Genomic DNA, 19721 nt, shown 5'->3' with positions numbered 1-19721 from the left:
TAGAAACAGTTTACATACATGTTATAAATGCAGCATGGGAACACGTTGAAAATTCCCCATGTGACAGTGGTCACTGAGTGGAGATCCGTTCACATACACACAGGTTGTGCAAAGAGTGGTACATAAAGTATAAAATTATACAGTCGTACCTTGAAAGCTGAACGGAATCCGTTCCGGAAGTCCATTCGACTTCCAAAACATTTGGGAACCAAGGTGCGGCTTCCGATTGGATGCAGGAAGCTCCTGCAGCCAATCAGAAGCCGTGGAAGCAGCGACAGACGTTTGGGTTCTAAAGAACGTCCGCAAACTGCAACAATCACTTCCAGGATTGTGGTGTTTGGGAGCCAAAACATTCGACTTCCGAGATACGACTGTAATATGGATTAGGTGATAGACCCTAAGCAACTGCATAGCTTAAAAAAAAAAAAATCTACACAGTGATGGTAAAAGGTAAAGGTAAAGGGACCCCTGACCATCAGGTCCAGTCGTGACTGACTCTGGGGTTGTGGCGCTCATCTCGCTTTATTGGCCGAGATGCATGTGCCTAGCATGACTAAGCCGCTTCTGGCAAACCAGAGCAGCGCATGGAAACGCCGTTTACCTTCCCGCCAGAGTGGTACCTATTTATCTACTTGCACTTTGACGTGCTTTCGAACTGCTAGGTTGGCAGGAACAGGGACTGAGCAACGGGAGCTCACCCCGTCGCAGGGATTTGAACCACTGACCTTCTGATCAGCAAGTCCTAGGCTCTGTGGTTTAACCCACAGTGCCACCCTCGTCCCTCACACAGTGATGGACAAACCAACAAATCAAAACAGACTTATAGAACACTGCTTCCAAGTAGAGCAAAGTTCTGATTTAATACCAAACCTCCTTTTCTTACTGCCAGGAGAAGAGCCAGTTGGATCAGGCTAATGGCCCATCCACTCCAGGATCCTGTTTTCATCGCAGCCAGTCTGTGGGAAGCCAACAAGCAGGACTTGCCAAATGAAGCTCTTCATCCACAACAGGACTGGGGGACCTTTGGCTCTCCAGATGTCGCTGAACCACAACTCCCATCAGCCCTAAGAAACATGGCCAATGGCCGGGGATGATGGGACTTGTAGTTCAGCAACGTCTGAAGGGATGGCGCATCCCCTCTCCTGCTCGCAATCATGCAGCCAGGCTACTGCCATTAACAAAGAAAGGGAGTTAGATGGAAGTCTTACATCAGGGTCACATTCGCTCATGGCCTCTCCCAGGTCCGAGTCAACTCCGCCTGTGTAGTTGTGCTCGATCTTGGTTTTTGCGCCCGCTTTCGGGGAGGGGATGTGATGAACGCACATGTCCACAAAGCCTGGGAGAACAAAACTGAGTGAGGCAGGGGTTCAGCAACTGAAGTGGCATGATTTTCAGGAAGAGGAAGCCTGTGTTAGTTTTCAGCTTTCACCTGACTTCGACTTTGTACCTGTAAGGAACACTTTCCACATTGATTCGTCTTAAGCCTTAAACGCTGGAATTTGTTCTAGCGTGCACTTTCTGTTCACGCAGCATGCTGACCATGCGCTGTGAAAAACACAGGTCTGCAGCTGTGATGGATAAGGCCAGAGAAAACTGATATCTTCCAACTCTTCTTGAACTAAGCTAGTAGCTCTTGACACATGGATTCCTCCTGCTGTCTCCCCAAGATCAAACCACACAAGTGAGAGGATTTATAAATTAATCATTCTCACCCAAAATACAAAAACGTAGCATCATCCACTGTAGCTGAGGTGCAGCAAGTATAAAGGCAGACTAAATGGAAATACCATTTCTCATAACTTATAATTAGCCGGTGGAACTCATTGCTACTGGCATGAAATGCTCTCTAGCATCCTTCTCCAGTCCTTACGTTTCCATTAAGACTCACAAGCAGGAGGGTGAAGCAAATGAGAAACAAACACAATGGCTGCACTCCCAAGATCCTTTTATCTTACCCTCCTCCAAGATGCTCATAAAGCAAGGTTGGGTTTCACAATACACACAAGTCTTTCAGAAGGAGTCAAGAGCCAAGATGTCCTGACTTTACCCTCACAATAGCCCTGTGAGGTAGCCACTAGCCCAAGGTCACCAAGGTCACCCAGCAAACTTCACAACCAAATGGGTATTTGAGCTTAGGTCTTCCCAGTCCTAGATTGATACACTACACCACCCTATTCTGGGTTAATATTGTCTTGAATAAAAAAGGCCAGTCTTTCTCACCCTGACCTAGCCACTGTGATCCACGTGATGGTCACCTCCAGACTTGATTATTGTAATGAGTGCAGAACGCCGTGGCGAGACTCCTTACAGGGTCCTCGCCGCTATACCAGCTGCACTGGCTCCCAGTGGAGTACAGGATCACGTTTAAGGTGCTGGTTTTAACCTTTAAAGCCCTATACGGCATAGGACCCTCGTACCTACGGGACCGCCTCTCCTGGTATGTCCCACGGAGGACCTTACGGTCTTCAAATAAAAACATCTTGGGAGATCCTGGGCCCAGGGAGGTTAGGCTGGCCTCAACCAGAGCCAGGGCTTTTTCGGCCGCGGCCCCGATCTGGTGGAACACTCTGTCACAAGAGAACTAGGGCCCTGTGGGACTTTACATCTTTCCGCAGGGCCTGCAAGACAGAGCTGTTCCACCAGGCCTTTGGCCAAGGCACAGTCTGACCCCCTCCTTCTGTAATCCTCATAGAACTCTAGCCCAATGGTTGCCATTAATTTGACTCTGAATTGATTTTAGAATGAATTGATTTTAGAATGAATTTCAATTAAATGATTGTGATTTTATTTAAACTGTGTTATTTTTACTGTTGTTAGCCGCTCTGAGCCCAGCTTCAGCTGGGGAGGGTGGGATATAAATAAAATTATTATTATTATTATTATTATTATTATTATTATTATTATTATTATTATTATTAAATTGCAATGCAGCACTGACACTCAACGCCAAAAAAGGGGTTTCCTCAAAATCCCTCAGCCAGAGGTAGCTTGCTTCAACACACACATTTGACAGTCCTCTTTGGCAAGAAGATAAACCACACTGCGAGAAAAGAGAAGGACGATGAAGCCTACCTGTAAACTCCCCAAAAAACTTCTTGCAGACGAGCCTCAAGAGGGGGCGGATGTTGAGTTTCAACTCTTCTTTGGTCAGGTGGATCCCCAGTTCATCCAGAGTCCGGGGCAGGGTGGTGTCAACGTCCCCAACAACCTGGGGAGAAGCGAGGAAGTGAGCAGGCGGAAGATCGAAGCAGAGAAGCTTCCAGACCAGGAGCGGCTTAACTTTTTTTTTTAAAAAAGCTGTTTTTAGCATTTGTTTAAATCTCTGCCTTAAAAAATAAAACTGGTGTAAATATGTACATTTTTTGGCAAAGGGTGTTTAAGGAGATAACAGAAATCACTAGGTTAAAGCTAACCGAAAGACCAGGGGTAGCATTGTTATCCATTTACGATGGGGTAGAAGATTCGCAGGCTGTGAAGGACTTGCTCACAAATTTATTGACAGCTGCACAAAATATTCTAGCTAGGAAGTGGAAGGGGCAAGCAGAATACAAAATGGAAGAATGGTATACAGAGGTGTGGGATATAGCTATTAATGATAAATTAACATTTTTCATTAATATTTTATTTCTATATTCAGTTGGAAGCCGCCCAGATGGGCGGGGTATAAATAAATTATTATTATTATTATTATTATTATTATTATTATTATTATTATTAAGGCAAGATGGGGAATATGCAGGAGAAATGATTTTGAAGAGATATGGAGGGTGTTTGTACTGTTAAAATGGAAAGGGGTCAAACCATCGCAAGAGGTGTTGAAATTTTGGGAGGTTGGATAGTTACAATTTTTATTCTTATTTATTTATTATTACTTTGTCAAAATAAAATAAAATAAATAATAATATTTTCTCTTATTCTAATCGCTGTTTTTTCTTGGAAAAATACTCTGTGTATGCGTGTATTCACAGTCAGGGGTTATCCATCCATCCATCCAACCATCCATCCAACCATCCATCCATGGGAATCCAAAACGTACCTGAGCTAGTATCTTGTAGAGAGGCTCAAGGATGAATTCCACAAAGCTCCGCTGTGAACTACTGGTTGGGGCTTTTTTGGTGAATTTTCTCCTAAAAAAACACACAAGGTCAACACCTAAGTGCTTCTAAAGACTAGTTAAAAAAGCCTTTCCCAGTGGCCATTATCTGCACGCTTGAGAAAATTTCTAATCACGGACCAGGAGAGGAAAACTGGAAAAGAGCACGTGTGTGCACATTTTCATTCTCCCAACCATGGGGCGTAGAAACCTTGGGACGAATATGAATTATTACTACTAGAAGTGCCTTTTTTTTGCTCTACATTCCTCTACCTGAATCTAGATGTTGGGTAGTGTGAAACTGCATCTATATTTTTTCTCTTGGGATGACTACGTAGATGAGTTACACTCAGGGTTAGGAGATTGCCATATTTGGGATACGGAAGCCTTTTTTCAGCAGCACGCAACTTGGCTTGCTTCCTGGAACAATCCAGACTTATTTTCTCAGTCCACCTTTTTTCTACACATGACATTACTTGGTTTAAATATTATTCTGCACACCTGGGAGGTGTTGACTCACCTCGGAACAGTGGGCTGATGTTAACGGAACTCTACAATATCCTTACACCAAAGAGAAAACATCTGACTTACTTTCTGTCTTTTATCTCAGCATTTGGTATGCGTAAGATAGTTGCTATTTTGGGGTTGCTAATTTACATGGTTTAGGTAAAGCTGCAATGGAAAAGGACAATGAATTAAGAATAAAAAGCAAGATCTCCTTACGTCTTGGGGTTGAAGTAGATGTCTCCCCAAAGGCGCTTTGCAAACTCCTGGTAATTGATGTCTCCTAAAATGAACAGAAGGCAGGGGGTCCAGTTTATACAGCTTTTGTGGCCTATTTTTCACATGATTTAAAGCATATAGTGAATTCTGAGAGTCAGACTGACAGTTTTATCTTCAACCAGTTTCCTTTAAAGCTGCATAACTCCTTAATAATAATAATAATAATAATAATAAATTTTATTTATATCCCGCCCTCCCCAGCCGAAGCCGGGCTCAGGGCGGCTAACAACAATCAAATAATCCAACATTCTAAAAACATTTCATTATAAAAATTAATTAAAATCAAATTAATGGCAACCATTAAGCAAAATTCTGTGCAGGTTGCCAGAGGAGTGAGTCAGGCTGTGCCCTGACCAAAGGCCTGGTGGAACAACTCTGTCTTGCAGGCCTTGCGGAAAGATGTCAGGTCCCGCAGGGCCCTAGTCTCTTGTGACAGAGCGTTCCACCAGATTGGAGCCGCAGCCGAGAAAGCCCTGGCTCTAGTTGAGGCCAGCCTAACCTCTCTGAGGCCTGGGATCTTCCATTGTGTACCCAGCCTGGACCTGCCCTGGATATGCTCATGTTGCAAAAAGAAGCAATTAATTAAATGCAAACTAGAACAATGAGGGCAGTGAATCACTGCAGCTACAACTATATGTACGCCAACCAGTTCCTTAAAAAATAAATAAATCTCACTTGAATCTGACCTAGGAAATTATAGGAACACAACATGAAACTATATAAATGGGTGGGATAATGCAAACATAAATAGCTCTGCTCTCAATTATTATTTCATTTATGGCTACCTATTTAAATACTGCCTTCAAGCTGGTGTACAAAAATTCATAAAATACATTATCAGAACATAATGGCCATCCAATTCAAGCATGCCAGGTTCCCATCGAATTGTACAGCAATGTAAAATCAGCAACTTGAGGGGGAGGAGCAAAATATGTCCCTACAAAACTCTATGGCCATAAAGGACAGATAACACCATTACCCCATTCCAAATGTGTCCTGACCTTACAGTTTCCCATATAAGCAAATGTCTGCCACTCTCGCCTTTAGGAAAAATAAAGCACTGCCCTTGGAAGACCTTCATGGCAGGCGCAAAGCTCGTCTAACCTCTCCTCGCCATCTTAGTCCTAACAGCATCCACTGAGAAGGACTTGATGAAGGTATGATCTATGTGGCGCAACAACAATGCCCCCCCAGGAGTCCTCACAACACTTGATCCATCTCTGCCCACCGGCTCAAAAGAGATGGGGAGTGTGCTCCAAGTCAAGGGACTAACATTTATACAGCATTTATACATAGGCTTTTCATCAAGAGATGGACAGATTCTTAACTAAACTGCATTGCTATCTTATAAGCTGCATGTAAAGCAGATCACAGCAGGCAATACAGTCTCAGTTACGACTAAGGAGGAGTGAATGGCAAGCATTTAGTTACATGGGAGAAAGTAGTGCACCCAGGGACATCACTGAAGTGGCAAACAAACCAGATCTCTGCCTCTGATGCCTCCAGCCATTTGCAGAGCCCCAGCACTCCCCTAGAACGTGATGGAAACCTTGAGAACTAGCAAAGATAAGTTGCATACAGAAAAAGCACAGATGATTTTCAATGCAGAAAAGGCTACAAACATAGCAGACGCATCCTCACTGCAAGGTTGTGTGAACCTTTCAGAAGGAGTCAAGAGCCAAGGTGTCCCCTGACATGCACACGAACATTTTGGCTAATGCTTACCGTACATGTCAGCATAGATCTTGGCAAAAGAACCCAGCGTGAAACAGATGCTGTACTGGGAGCTGGCAAAACAGACGTTGCCCAGGAGTGGTGAAAGAATCAGATTCTCATCTGTGGAATACATGCTGCAAACAAAGAAGTGGTTATAAAATAAGACAGAACCAGGCAGCACTGCTATCAAGACACACACAAAGGGAAAGGCAGCAGTTTCAGCTGCTACAATAACAAAGCATTTCAGAAAACTTCATTTATGAAGTCTAACAACAACTCTGACACACCAGGGATACACCAGCATTGACATTTACAATTAATCGATTAAATGTAAATACATGTTTGATAGTTATAAAAAACAACAACCAATTCTTTAAATGATTGAATGAATTAGGTCTGCCAGTTAAGCAGAGAGAACAAAAACTTTGGCACAATTATAATTCCCCTTTAAGGAGTGATGGGGAAGAAATGAAAGTTTAAATTTCATGGAGGTTAGGTGCCTATACTTCAGTAGACTTTTACCTATATCCAACACTGGGACTTCTAACGTTAGCAAATATAAATCGAGGTAAAGATTGTGGACTCCCTAAAAAATGGATTAGGTGTAAGACTCCCCAAATTTGGTTGGTCTCTTTCTTATAGAGTGAGCTGGGTGTGGCTTTGCATCCATGGTTATATCCAATGGTGAGTGTCAATGGAACTAACTTAACTCTCAAAAGCATGTTATAAATGGTGGCATTTCTATACCTGATTAAGCCGTTGACTTCATCCACTATGTGCCGCAGCTTGTAGTAAGCGTCAGTAGGAGGCAATTTCAGTTCCAGTATCAGCCGGTCAATCTTGTTAATGCACACGGTCACTGCCAGCCTCTCCTGCACTGCATGCTTGATCAACCGTTCGGTGTTGAGCATGACCTACGGGGACACACAATAGAAGATGATGCCAGGTGGGGCGTGAGGAATCGGGCGCTGACCCTTCCCTGCTGGGAGAGCAGCCTGCAGGAGCGTGTAGGCTCAGCAATCAGCATGAGGTCCGCTTTTAGAAAATGTGTTCAATGCAACATTGTCTTCCTTTAAGCCTGCCCCATCCAATGACCTTTGACAAAAATAAAGCTCTTAATCACATGGGGAAATGAACATGCAGGAGAGGGAGGAAGATTAAATTTTATGGAGCAGCAGCACATAAATGCAGAGAGAAGCAGAAGATACCCCTTTAAAATGGAGGAAACTGGTGCTAGTGCAAAGAGAAGGGGGCAGTCTTTGGATGGGGCAATCTGAGATGGGGCAGTCCCTCTTGGTTAACAGAGAGAGCTATCAGTCTTCAGTGATACTAAAGGGGAGGGGCATCCCTTCCTCACTCAGAACAACCCTGATCAGGCAGCAGTACATACAAGTTGCCCAACTAAGGATGTATTCATTGTGCTATTAACTGGTCCTACAAAACTTCATCACGCACCACTAGAGGTTACCAGGACATGGATAACTGTGCCCATGTGCTGGTGAAAGGTGCTCTGCACCACTGAGACTCAGTTGGTGACCTGTAGGAAACGATGGAACCAAACATTGCACGAGATAGGCAACGGCCACCAAAAAACAGTCCTCACATCTTTCTCCCTGTAGCATCTAGAAAGAAAAATGGAAGTTGTGTAATGTCACCACACTTTTGAATTTTGCCCATCTTCACTCCATGGCTGCTACTTACGCATTCAGGGAAACCTGAAGCAAAATAACATCGTGTCATGTGGTTTGCTTATTAGTTGTTTTTTTAAAAAAGGGTGGGGGAGACACAGGGCTGTTTTTCTTCAACACCAGAAATGGGGTAGGCGTGGGAGGACACTGAGAACGTGTGGCTCGTTATGAGTTTTGAGGGGAGACTTTTTGAAAGAATCAGTAGGAAAATTAAAATCAAATACGTAATTTCAAGGATATGAAACCCTGAAAAACAGGACAAACTAAACACACTTTAACTTTAACAACAACAACAACAACTAATGATTCTATTACTTTAAAAAGAACACCAACCAGAGCCAGACAACAAAGAAACCTCATCAATGTAGGAGTGCAAATATCCAGAATGTGGCGTCAGGTGGGATTACTATGAGGAATTATAAAATATGCATCAAGCCATTGTGTCCGCGATGAATGCATTGTGTTGACTGGGTTTGATACATTGACAATAATTTCTGATCAAATCCCACAAGCCTCTGCATCTCTGGCCATTTCCTCTACTGTCCATTTCTCTCTTCACATGTCGTGTACATAGCCCAGTTGCTTAGACAGGCAGGCTCCTGGGTCATCAAAGACAGTGGGCAAGTTTCTTTTATGTAGCTTTCTATTTTTTCTTAGGGTGTTAATCTTAGGGACAGGAAACAGATCTCACATTAAGGTGACAATGATCGTTGTCCCCCTGGCCATCCTCCTTATCATATGTATTGCTTGTTTATCACCTCCGGGATTGCCAAATGCTCTTCTTTGTAGTTCTGTTCTTTGTTTACCCTGTGCTTAATTAGTTAGGGTGGTTTAACTTTCTCCCCACGTGGGTTTGTTGAAATGCTCAGAAGAAACCTGATTGGTTCTTACGAACACTCTGTAAAAAGTTCTTTTGTGAATAAAACTACCTGGGCCAGGGGCTGCAGAAAAAAGAGGCACAGAGAGACGATTATACGCACCCTTCCCAGAGTCTTGCTGGTTCAAGCCTCTGGGTGTATTCTTATTAATCAGAGTTCAATCCTTCCTTTACTTTGAAAACGCCTCAATCAACAAGCAGCTGCTGCCAGATAGCTTCTCTTCATGTCTAGCTCTGCCTGCAGCCTCACTGTGATATTCTATGCCTTAAGGCCCCCTCTGAAAGATGCCTGGCCTTGAAAGAAGGAAATCCCCAAAATTTCCTTGGCTGAAGTGTTGCACTACTGCACACATCACTTTCTAAACTAAAACCTGATTCAGCCTTCCTGGCATTTGAACTTGCTCCCTGTCTTCTGCGGACAATTCCTCCCTCTCATATCTGAAGCATGCTGAATTCTCATAATTTATGTCCGGCAGCATTCCAGTTTAAAAATCTGTCAGCTTCTTCCAGATTCTTGGTGCAGAATCCCAGAGGCCCCGATTCTTAGTAAAAGGTGCTAGCTTCTCATAAGCAATCCTCTTAATTGCAACCTTTCTGTGCAATACATCTCCTTGGGTGAATGGAAAGAACAGCCGAACCCACAAAAAGCGTGCCCACATATACTCACTCCCTCAGCAGCATCAATAAAGAGTACGACGCCGTCAGAAATGCGGAGACCTGCTGTGACCTCGTCGGAGAAGTTTACATGACCTTTAGGGAGTGAAAATATATATATTTATAATCATCCAGAAGTGGAAAGTTGCAGTATGTGCTTCACAGAGAAGGAGGTGAACTGGACTATCCCTTGCACAGCCCTATGACAAGGGAAGAGACAGCTCAAGGCAGAGTTCAAGGGGAAGGAGCAGCATGATAGAAAAGTAGAGGATGGAGAGAGCCTTCAGCACCTGAAGTCCACAGGAGAGTTCTGGCATCATAACAATGACTTGGACGACCCAATACTCGCCCCTTTTCAGGGGATCACAAATCTAGCCAGGTACTGGGGAGCAGGAGGAGGCAACTCCCTTGATGTACAGATCCTGCATTCAATATGAGCTGACATACTTCCAGCAGAATCCTAACCATGCCCGTCTACTGTACTCAGAAGTCAGTTCTATTAAATTTAGTAAGTGGGGGTAAGTGCTGCTATAATGGAAACCTCAACTGGAATGAAAGCAAGCTAAGATTACAAGGAATGGTGCAAAAAACCCAAACCCCCAAAACCACACAGCTGCCCAAGCCAGTCAAATTTGGGAGGGTGGTTTTAAGGGTTGGCCACAATTCAGCTCACAATGAAGTATGCTTAAATTCTCCATTACCAGTGCAACCGTGAGGCTATTCACATAAGGACCTGGCTTGCAAATGGCAATTTATTCCTCACTAAGCACTTCAGGTTGCGCAAAAGACAAAAAAGATGTGTGTGGTCGAAAAGCATCAGCTGAGATTATTGCACCTTCTTCATAATATAAATTTCTCTATATCATTGTTAGCCTGTTTTTGAAAACAGTCTTTTTAAAAACACCTTATCCTGTGTTTCCTGCCAGTTTTTATGTTATGGGGTGAGTCTCCCAGACACCCAAACTCACCTGGTGTGTCCATGATGTTGAAGAGAAATGATTTGCCCTTTGTGTCTGGGAGAACAATGGTCACTGGCGTGCTCTTGATCCCAACTCCTCTCTGAAAAGAAACCAAGGTCAAGATGGGAGAGGGGTGAAAGTTGAGAGTTTGGGCTGAAAATGTGGACCGTGACATTAGAGGGCACAGCATAGAGGGCAAATGACAGTGGCATGACCAAGAACAGTATGTATTCCTCAGACTACAATACTGACATGTAACTACGGGAAATGGTTACCTGGTATGGAATTCGACATTATGAGAAACTCAAGCAGAGAGACAAAGGATTGCACCTGGCATTAGTCTTAGTTGGAATACACCCATTGAAATTAAGGGCAATGCTAGCTTTGGTGTAATAATTTCAATAATAAGATGTACACTGAGCAGAACATAGCTGGATACAAGCTCAAGATTTTTCCTGTGAGTACTGGAGACACTAGCAATACAACAAGAGATCCAGCACACATGGTGCAGGCATTTCAGACCTCTCTGCAACACCTTGTACCCTATCTCCCCCCACATTGCACTTTCATAATGGCTGAGAAGTCTGTGCAGCAGATATACTTACCTCTTGCTCAGTGAAGAGTATATCTGTATAGCAAAGCTGAAAGGAACAATAAAAAAATTTACTCAACAGCCAGATCATTTAAGGTGGAGTATGTTCTTCCACGTCATCTTTTTCTTTTTTCCCCTCCTCTCTCTCTCTCTCTCCACACACACACACACACACACACACAGTGCTTTTTCCTAAAAAAAATGTTTAGGGCTACTCTCATTTTCCTACTCATATTGAAATACTGCCCTTCAATGAGGCCAAACTTGGATTCACAAAATGTTTAGGGGTATACGTACCCCTGCATCCCCCCAGAAAAAGCGCTCTGTGTGTGTGTTTGTGTGTGTACACACACACACACACACACACACACTAAAGTAATATGCTTAGGATTCTAAACAAAACAACAAAGGCATACAATAAATAAACAATCAGTAAAGCAATCAATAATGGATGAAGAAAGAAAAATGAAGACTTCAAATCACTTCAACTTAATTTAATCAAAGCATATGGCTGATAATTTTCCTGGTGTTTTGAGTTCTAGAAATGTATAAACAAACTCCATCTTTTGATAAGTTTATAAGACACATCATCTTTAATCTGCTTCAAAACTACTGTTTTTACGTATACTTACAGTGGCACCTCGGGTTACAAACACTTCGGGTTACAGACTCCACTAACTTGGTAGTACCTCCAGTTAAGAACTTTGCCCCAGGATGAGAACAGAAATCGTGTGCTGGTGGCACAGCCGCAGCGGGAGGCCCCATTAGCTGAAGTAGTACCTCAGGTTAAGAATGGTTTCAGGTTAAGAATGGACCTCCGGAATGAATTAAGTTTGTAACCATAGGTACCACTGTATACAAATTGATGCACACTTAATTGATTTATTAATCAAACAAACCCCATGATGAATCGACTAAGAGCTCTTTAACTGACAGTTAGCCCATATGCATCTAAATCTTTAGACAACAGTATCATAAACCTACCCCTTAAAGGATTAAAAACAAAGTATAAAGGTAACTTACATCCTGGTCATAACGCTTTCTGATCTCAGGATGAGTCTGTTCAACCAGGCAATCCACAAAGCAAGTCTGGAAGGAGCCAGAGAAACAAAAAGAAATGAATTGGCAAAGGAATGAATTAGCTAGCTAAATGTGACCAGTCCAGGAAGCATAAGGAGGTTGCATCTCTGCCTCTCTCCCACTCCCAATCTGAACTCCCACTCCCCATTTCAGAACTACAATCAATGCACTTTTGCAATTTCCTCACAATTATATCAACAACCGTTATTCCATATCCAGTAAAAACATTAATAAATTCTAGCACCAACCCCATCCCATTTTATAAAAATGTGAATAAAAGAAGATAGGATAGAGACCTGGCAACTGAGAAGCCAGCAACACTTGTAGACTCTCCCTAATAGTTTATCTAAATTGACTGCCCCGGCTTCAAAAAATCAGTAAGCAAGTTAAAATGATGACACCATTCCGGCATAACTGCAGCTCAAGTGTGAGAAGTATGTGTGTTAGGAGTTGCTCTTGTAGACAGAACTCCGTGAGGCCCAAAGTCTTGGAAGGGCGTCAAGGAACTCTAAAACATTTAACCTTGAGAACCATACACTGAATCCAGTTTATTCAAAAACAAGAACCACACATGTACTGAGTGAGTACATCAGAATTCTGCCACATCTACGGAATGGACCACAGCTACTCCTGAGCTGCCTTAAATATATTAATTGATGCTAACCTTGCCATGATGCAGGTGCCCACAAAGTGTAACATTCCGAATCAGCTCTGAGTTGTCCATCAAGTCTGCTAGGAAACTAGAGAAGACCAAAGGAACAGGGAAGCTTTCAGTTATACACGCTGCCAAGTAACGTAAAATAATTCTCTTTATCTGAGTTACAACCCCCTCCCTGCCACAGAAACCAAAATCACCAGTATCTTCTGATATACTGAAAAAGCTTTTCATAGTCTACTTTGATTTTTAGTTGATAGTTCAGTCACTATCTTTTTAAAGTACTCTTAGTTGCCTTCACCTCTCAAGCTTAATCCACAGCTCTGCCTTTACAAACCCTTCTTCCACATCACTGGAAAGGGGAGGGGGAACCAACAGGACCACATGGTGTTTATCCTGAATTTTAGAAGCATTAAGATAAAGGGGCAGGGAACCTATGGCCCTCCAGATGCTGTTGGACTTCAACTCTCATGAGCCCCTGCCACCAATGGTCATGGACGATGGGAGTTGTAGTTCAATGACATCTGGAGGGCCTCAGGTTCCCAACCCTTGAACTGGTAATTGGAAGGAGTTTATATGTGATGGAGGGGTAATTCTGTAAGTGGGTGTGTGGAGAAATAAGTAAACACATCTGGTTAAGACTTTGTATTATTTGGACTGTAAGGAGAATTAACTGTTGCTTCGTCCTTGTTCCTGCCAACCTAGCAGTTCGAAAGCACACCAAAAGTGCAAGTAGATAAATAGGTACCGCTCCGGCGGGAAGGTAAACGGCGTTTCCGTGCGCTGCTGTGGTATCGCCAGATGCGGCTTAGTCATGCTGGCCACATGACCCGGAAGCTGTACACCGGCTCCCTCGGCCAGTAAAGCGAGATGAGCGCCACAACCCCAGAGTCGGCCACGACTGGACCTAATGGTCAGGGGTCCCTTTAGCTTTAAGATGCCCCAAGGCCACAAAATAGAATTGGGAATAAATTTAGAGGAATAACATGATTACTAACTCCTCCTCTGCTTGTCTGTAGATGTGAGAGAGCTAGAAGTACCAACAGAAGGGAGTTGCACAGGGAAAGAGAGAAAAAGAGAACAAACAAGCTATACTCACTCCATCTCATACACTGTGACTGGCAACGTTTGCTCCATGAGGGAGAATTTCTTGGTCTTCACGGGTTTAATAATAGGCTCTGAAAACAAACACAAGAAATAATATCCCTTTAAAGAGAAAAGCAGAAAAGCCCTACCTCAACACTCAGCCAAGTAGAAAAAAGTGTCCCTGATTCCAGGTTCAGTTCCTGGTATCTGTGACTGAAGTCTCTGTTAAGGCTTGGAAAGATCTTGGAAAGTTACCTCCAGTCATTGGGTGCAAACAGTACAGATGGAGCAATCCAATGGAAATAAAATTGTTTCTTGGCTTTCCCATTTCAGATTGCAGATAGGTGCTCAACTGAATGACTGCTGATCCAGTATGCTATGCAGAAGACTCCTGCCTTCTCCCTGACAAGCTGGTTCTATAATTTCTCACCTGTCAAAGGCTGTGTGTCTTCCTCTTGCACAATGGTTTCCACCTCTGGACCGTAAACCTCCTCAGCCGTTGGATAGTATTTCTTATCCTCATGCAGCACCACATCCATCCCAGGGTGGTCATCATCGTGGTCTCCAATGTCATCATCATCGTCGTCCTCATCGAGCTGAAAACAGAATGAAGGGCCTTCAGCTGGTCTCTAGCAATTTCCATCCAGTGCAGTCCCAATTATGGAACTTGGGGTTGGCTCCCATGTGCATGTTCATCACTTGATGATGGCAACATCAAGCTTGCAAAAGTTCATACACTCAGGTCCTGTGTCATGAACACAATGCGTTCTCTGGAAATTGTTAGGTGAATGTTCACATAAAGAATTAATGATTTCCCTTGATTTATATGGGAAAATTTCTAATGCGTTCCCGACCACAAAATCTGTGGTGCATATAGGCAGGTTTGGGTACTAATCTCTTGTGTTGGGGTAAGTGAATTTTTGCACAGTGAGCATTTGTAAAACGGGACCTGCGTGTGCAATTTATTTGTTGGACTTCAAAGTGTCATGGGACACCCAGTTGCCTTTGCAGCGACCGTGAAACATGGCTAGTTTCCTTGAATGAACATGACACCTTTTTTCCATGATCCTAAAAAATTAAATTAACTACTTAACCAAATGAATAACCCAAATATTTAATCATCCAACAGCCTTAACTAAAACCATCGGGTGGCCTTTAGTATAGTTAACATTTAGAGGAAGCATAATCCCCATACCTCATCTAGATCCTTTGAATCCCGACCCATCTCATCGTCATCATCATCAGAATCAAGCTCTGGGCCAATATAATTCCCAAATTCATCATACAGATCTGTATCCATGTTGCCAGACCCTGGAAAGAAGAAAAGCCTTTGAAACAAGTATAGCAAGGTCAGTTTTTATCCTGAAGGTGTGTGTGTGTGTGTTTTGTTTGGTTATTTTTTGTATTGCTGAATTTTGCTAGCTATTCAGTATAGATATAAGGAGTGTAGGAATGTGAGTGTGTTTTCCTGCTTATTGTGTTTTTGACAGCTTATTTGCCTATTTTTTTTGTGAACCTCGCCTGTAGCAACCTACACAGCTGTCCATCACAGTAGCGCCTGGCACTGATTTCTAGTTCATTTGTACCTTCTAGTTTACTCAAGTGCCCCTGCTTAACCCATCAGGCTTCATAACAGACCCTTGACCTCAGAGGGGTTTCGGCCTCCCCCATCCCGCTTAAGGCGTTTAAGACCACAGCCGAAGTTGTCGCCTCTTCTTCTTCTTCTAAAAATCAAGTTTCTAGTCCTTAGAGTCCTGGGGAACAAAACACGGTGCGGCTGGGAAACGCCTATATCACACGCATGCCGAATATTACGCGCACCTTATCTGCCTTCCCTTCCTCCTCGGCGGCGCCTTCCTCAGCACAGAACGGAGCCCTCGATGAGAGAAGAAGCGCGCGTTGCTCGCGACGTTCTTCTTTTTCCGTCGCGCGCCACTGCGACGCTGCCGTGGAAAGGCCGCTTCCTCCGAAAGAGGCTGTCTATCCTATTGCCTGGCCGATTCGTCGCTTTCCCCCTTCATTTAAATAAAATAAAATACCGGTGTTCGGGGAGGCACGTAAAGGCATTCTTCTGATTCTTATATAGACGTGGGAGGGCAGAGAATGAAGCTTATAATCAGGCGACCAGCGAGGGCAACTCCTTTCTTCGGAGGGTCCTTCGCGTCCCGGCGTGGTCTGGTTGTTATGGAAACCAAACCTAGGCCTCGTTGCTATGGAAACCTGATGCCTAGCCGGTGCGGGGTGGGGAACGGGGAAAGCGGGGGTGGATTTGGAGACGATTTCCGCAGAGCCCTAAACCGGTGTAATAAATAACCTCAGTTCCTCATTATCTGGGAGTGGTACCCAGGGTCGTTTTTCCACGTAGACCCGTGGAACTCATAGGTGCAGGATATGGACCAGTCCTTGGAATGACGCATCAGAATTGAGGGATGAGATACCACCCCACCCCGAGCTAAAAGGGACACGGGACATTCCCTGCACCTCAGGGCGCAGGGGCTTCCTCTGAGAACCCGATGCTTTGCCATATTGATATGCTTCTGCAGTGCTCTTTGCTGTAAAAATCAAGCAAATATTGCAAAGCTACTGTAAATGTTTTGTTCTCACTCTCCGAAGAAAGCAAAAACCCCTTGGTGCATCTCCACTCCTGGAACCTTTGGCCGCTTGGGAAGTGGGAAGCATAACTGTCAACTTTCAGATGTGAAAATAAGGGATCAGCAGCCTCGAAAATAAGGGATCAACAGCCTCACCTGTCCCGGACAGTCTACGGGATATCTAACAATCCGGGATAGCAGCGGGAAACGGCGCTGGAATAAGGGAATTTCCCGCAAAAAAAGGGAAGGTTGACAGCTATGGTGGGAACTGCATAGCGATATTCGCGGATTAGCATTCAGTAGCATAGCTTAATTTCTCTGCACTTGGGTGCCCCCCAATGCTTTGATTCCCACAAGATGTGTTTCTAGAGTTCTTCAGGATAAGAGTTGTTTGTTTTTTAAATGTCCTGTTGTTTCTAGATAACCTGAGATGGAGGGTGCGATAGACTTCCGTGCTTTGGAGAAAGAGTTGGAAGAAGCTATTGCCGCTGATGAAAAGTACCAGAGAGAGAATGAAGCCAAGTTCCGAGCAGTGCACCAGAAAGTGGCGACTTATGAAGAATTCAGGTTTCTCGAATTCCATTTGTCCCTTTAGTTGATGTGATGCAAGATGCAGTACAGCTGTCCAGTGCTTTTTTTCTTTAAAAAATATGTTTAAGGGTGCTCTCATTTTTACTCAAGAAAATCACCATTTTATAGCTCAAACTGGGGGAAATAAATACAGTAAATGGACAAAAGTACAAAGATTCACAAAATGTTTAGGGATATACGCATACCCCTAAACATTTTGTGAATACGTCCCCCCAGAAAAAAGCACTGCAGCTATCTGTTTATCCATGAGGTCAACTGCTTGTGAATTTAACCCAATGAACATGCAGTCACGTGGCAGGCTGCTGCAGATTATGCATACTGCAAAAGTCATGTGCATTCATTACTTTTATGTGCCTTATCAAAGAAATACAACCAGTTATCCCAACCTCACTCTTGACTTCTGGATGTCTGAGATAAAGAAGGCTGATTGCATTTTTAAAAGATCTCTGAAAACACCCCAAAGATAAAATGGGGCAGTGATGGAGCCTTATCCTATGACCTGTTTCCATGTTGCAGTGTGCACCACAGTAAGCTACAGGCAGCAAATATTGTTATATCAGTAGCAGCCAGTGGCCACTCAAAGTTTCAGAGGTCCAGGGCCATACAGTGCATAGGTAGGGTAAATGCAATAATAATGTTCCTGTACTTTTAACAATTACGTATGTAGAGAAATTTCAGCAGATACATGTCTTCTCATCCTTGCAACATTATACTAGCTGAGCTACAGCTGCTGAATTTTCCTTCAAATTGCAATACAGTGGTACCTTGGGTTAAGTACTTAATTCGTTCCGGAGGTCTGTTCTTAACCTGAAACTGTTCTTAACCTGAAGCACCACTTTAGCTAATGGGGCCACCTGCTGCCGCCACGCTGCTGGAGCCCGATTTCTGTTCTTATCCTGAAGCAAAGTTCTTAACCTGAAGCACTATTTCTGGGTTAGCGGAGTGTGTAACCTGAAGCGTATGTAACCTGAAGCGTATGTAACCTGAAGCGTATGTAACCTGAAGCGTATGTAACCTGAAGCGTATGTAACCCGAGGTACTACTGTAATGCCCCTTTCTCTCCTGCTTGCAGGGATATTGTTTTAGCATCACATTTAAAGCCTCTGGAGAAAAAGGACAAGGTGGGGAAGAAGAGAAATGTGTTGTGGAACTCCCATGCAGTTAAAGCAAACTTGAAACAAGAGAGTGAGGTACAGCTGTCTCAGGTAAGATTGCTCCTTTCCAGGAGTTTGGAGAGCCTTGGTTCCTTTTGAGCAATACTTCTTATTTTATTATCTACGTTTATTTATTTGTGACATAACAAAGCATAACAGCAAATGCCTGATAAAATAAAAGTAGAAAGGGATATTGAGAACCAAAAATATAGGAACAATTTTCCTTACCAAAATAAATTAATATCACCATTAAGGTCAGTTAAGGTCTTTCTCCAGTGGGGTGGAGAGTGGGCCAGGATCCACTTGTGTTGGGATCTGTGTCATTGTTCTCCTCCTCCAGGAGTTGGAACAGCTGCCCAAGACGTCTGCAGAATTCTACAGAGATTGGCGCAGATGCATGAAAAACAGCCAAGAACGCTACCAGCTCCTGCTCCAACTTGGATCCCAAAACCTGGGCCAAATCTTCCAAACGGACCTTGCTTTTGGTTTCCTAGGTGAATTCCTAGCAGTGTTCAATGAAAATACCTGTCTCAAAGACCGGGACTCTGTCTTGGAGATTTTGGAGAGTTTTTCAGGAACCAAACGCTTTGGATTGAATGTGGAACTCATGAGTGAGCAAGAGAAGAAAAACTGTCGACAGTTGTTTGAGAAACTGCAAAGGATGGGGACTGACCCTAGCAATCCTCCTGACTTTTCACATGCCACAGACGGGGAAGGTGTGCCTGGTACCCAAATCCATTGCCAAGCAGATGGACCAACTAAAATAAAATTGATGGAACTGATGCACCTTTACAAAGTCACCTAAAGGAAGCTAGAGCTTGTGTCACAAGCCACACCACATAGGAAAATAATGGAGAAGATACAGAGGAAAGGAACGTCCACAAAGAACATCTTCTATCAATCCCCATTAAGATGAGTGGGAGATCATCAAGAACACACATGAATTCTTGCACATCTCCACTTAATCTCAGTACAACTTGTATAGAACATATATTTGGAGGATAGACCTGTTTACTGAGTTTTTAGATGAGCTCTGCCTTCTCCAGCAAGGCAGATAGTGCATTGTCAATAAATAATATTTGTTGATTGATTTCTGCTGTGGTTTATCTCCTATTTCTCATGGCACTTGTGCTATTGACTTCTGCTCTAGTTAGGACTCAGCAGGGCTTAGCCCCAGAATGAGTTGGCTTTTTCTCATTCAT

The 19721-nt window shown here is 43.5% G+C and overlaps 2 protein-coding genes across 3 annotated transcripts in view; one reads left to right on the top strand and one right to left on the bottom strand.

Annotated features, from left to right (window-relative positions):
• Nucleotides 1-16145, bottom strand: part of EFTUD2 (elongation factor Tu GTP binding domain containing 2) — a 30132-nt gene extending 13987 nt beyond the window's left edge. Inside the window, exons 1-15 of the mRNA XM_083407547.1 lie at nucleotides 16005-16145; nucleotides 15379-15494; nucleotides 14614-14779; nucleotides 14197-14275; nucleotides 13107-13182; nucleotides 12386-12451; nucleotides 11376-11411; nucleotides 10780-10870; nucleotides 9825-9907; nucleotides 7340-7506; nucleotides 6602-6726; nucleotides 4817-4880; nucleotides 4037-4127; nucleotides 3073-3208; nucleotides 1209-1336 (exon numbers count right to left, since the gene is read on the bottom strand). Of these exons, the coding sequence (XP_083263673.1) occupies nucleotides 1209-1336; nucleotides 3073-3208; nucleotides 4037-4127; nucleotides 4817-4880; nucleotides 6602-6726; nucleotides 7340-7506; nucleotides 9825-9907; nucleotides 10780-10870; nucleotides 11376-11411; nucleotides 12386-12451; nucleotides 13107-13182; nucleotides 14197-14275; nucleotides 14614-14779; nucleotides 15379-15483 (1413 nt within the window). The 5' untranslated portion in view covers nucleotides 15484-15494; nucleotides 16005-16145. The remainder of the gene's footprint in view (nucleotides 1-1208; nucleotides 1337-3072; nucleotides 3209-4036; nucleotides 4128-4816; nucleotides 4881-6601; nucleotides 6727-7339; nucleotides 7507-9824; nucleotides 9908-10779; nucleotides 10871-11375; nucleotides 11412-12385; nucleotides 12452-13106; nucleotides 13183-14196; nucleotides 14276-14613; nucleotides 14780-15378; nucleotides 15495-16004) is intronic.
• A 223-nt stretch (nucleotides 16146-16368) lies between these two features.
• Nucleotides 16369-19609, top strand: DNAAF19 (dynein axonemal assembly factor 19). 2 transcript variants are annotated; one of them, XM_083408007.1, is made up of 4 exons: nucleotides 16369-16417; nucleotides 17195-17341; nucleotides 18438-18570; nucleotides 18860-19609. In XM_083408007.1, the coding sequence occupies exons 2-4, from the start codon at nucleotides 17205-17207 to the stop codon at nucleotides 19322-19324; spliced, it is 735 nt and encodes a 244-aa protein (XP_083264133.1). In that variant the 5' UTR covers nucleotides 16369-16417; nucleotides 17195-17204; the 3' UTR covers nucleotides 19325-19609. The 2 variants fall into 2 exon arrangements, with proteins under 2 accessions (XP_083264133.1, XP_083264132.1); XM_083408006.1 differs by having other exon boundaries at nucleotides 16370-16485.
• The last annotated feature ends 112 nt before the right edge of the window (nucleotides 19610-19721 follow it).

Source organism: Podarcis tiliguerta (assembly GCF_965153285.1).
Source record: "Podarcis tiliguerta genome assembly, chromosome: 13".
Taxonomy (NCBI): Eukaryota; Metazoa; Chordata; class Lepidosauria; order Squamata; family Lacertidae; genus Podarcis; species Podarcis tiliguerta.
This window is presented reverse-complemented; position numbering and strand designations above follow the sequence as displayed.

Coding starts and splice junctions, on each gene's coding strand:
- DNAAF19 (XM_083408007.1), top strand. CDS start 17,205: ATGGAGGGTGCGATAGACTTCCGTGCTTTGGAGAAAGAGTTGGAAGAA. Junction 17,342..18,437: donor GCGACTTATGAAGAATTCAG/GTTTCTCGAATT, acceptor TCCTGCTTGCAG/GGATATTGTTTTAGCATCAC. Junction 18,571..18,859: donor GTGAGGTACAGCTGTCTCAG/GTAAGATTGCTC, acceptor CTCCTCCTCCAG/GAGTTGGAACAGCTGCCCAA.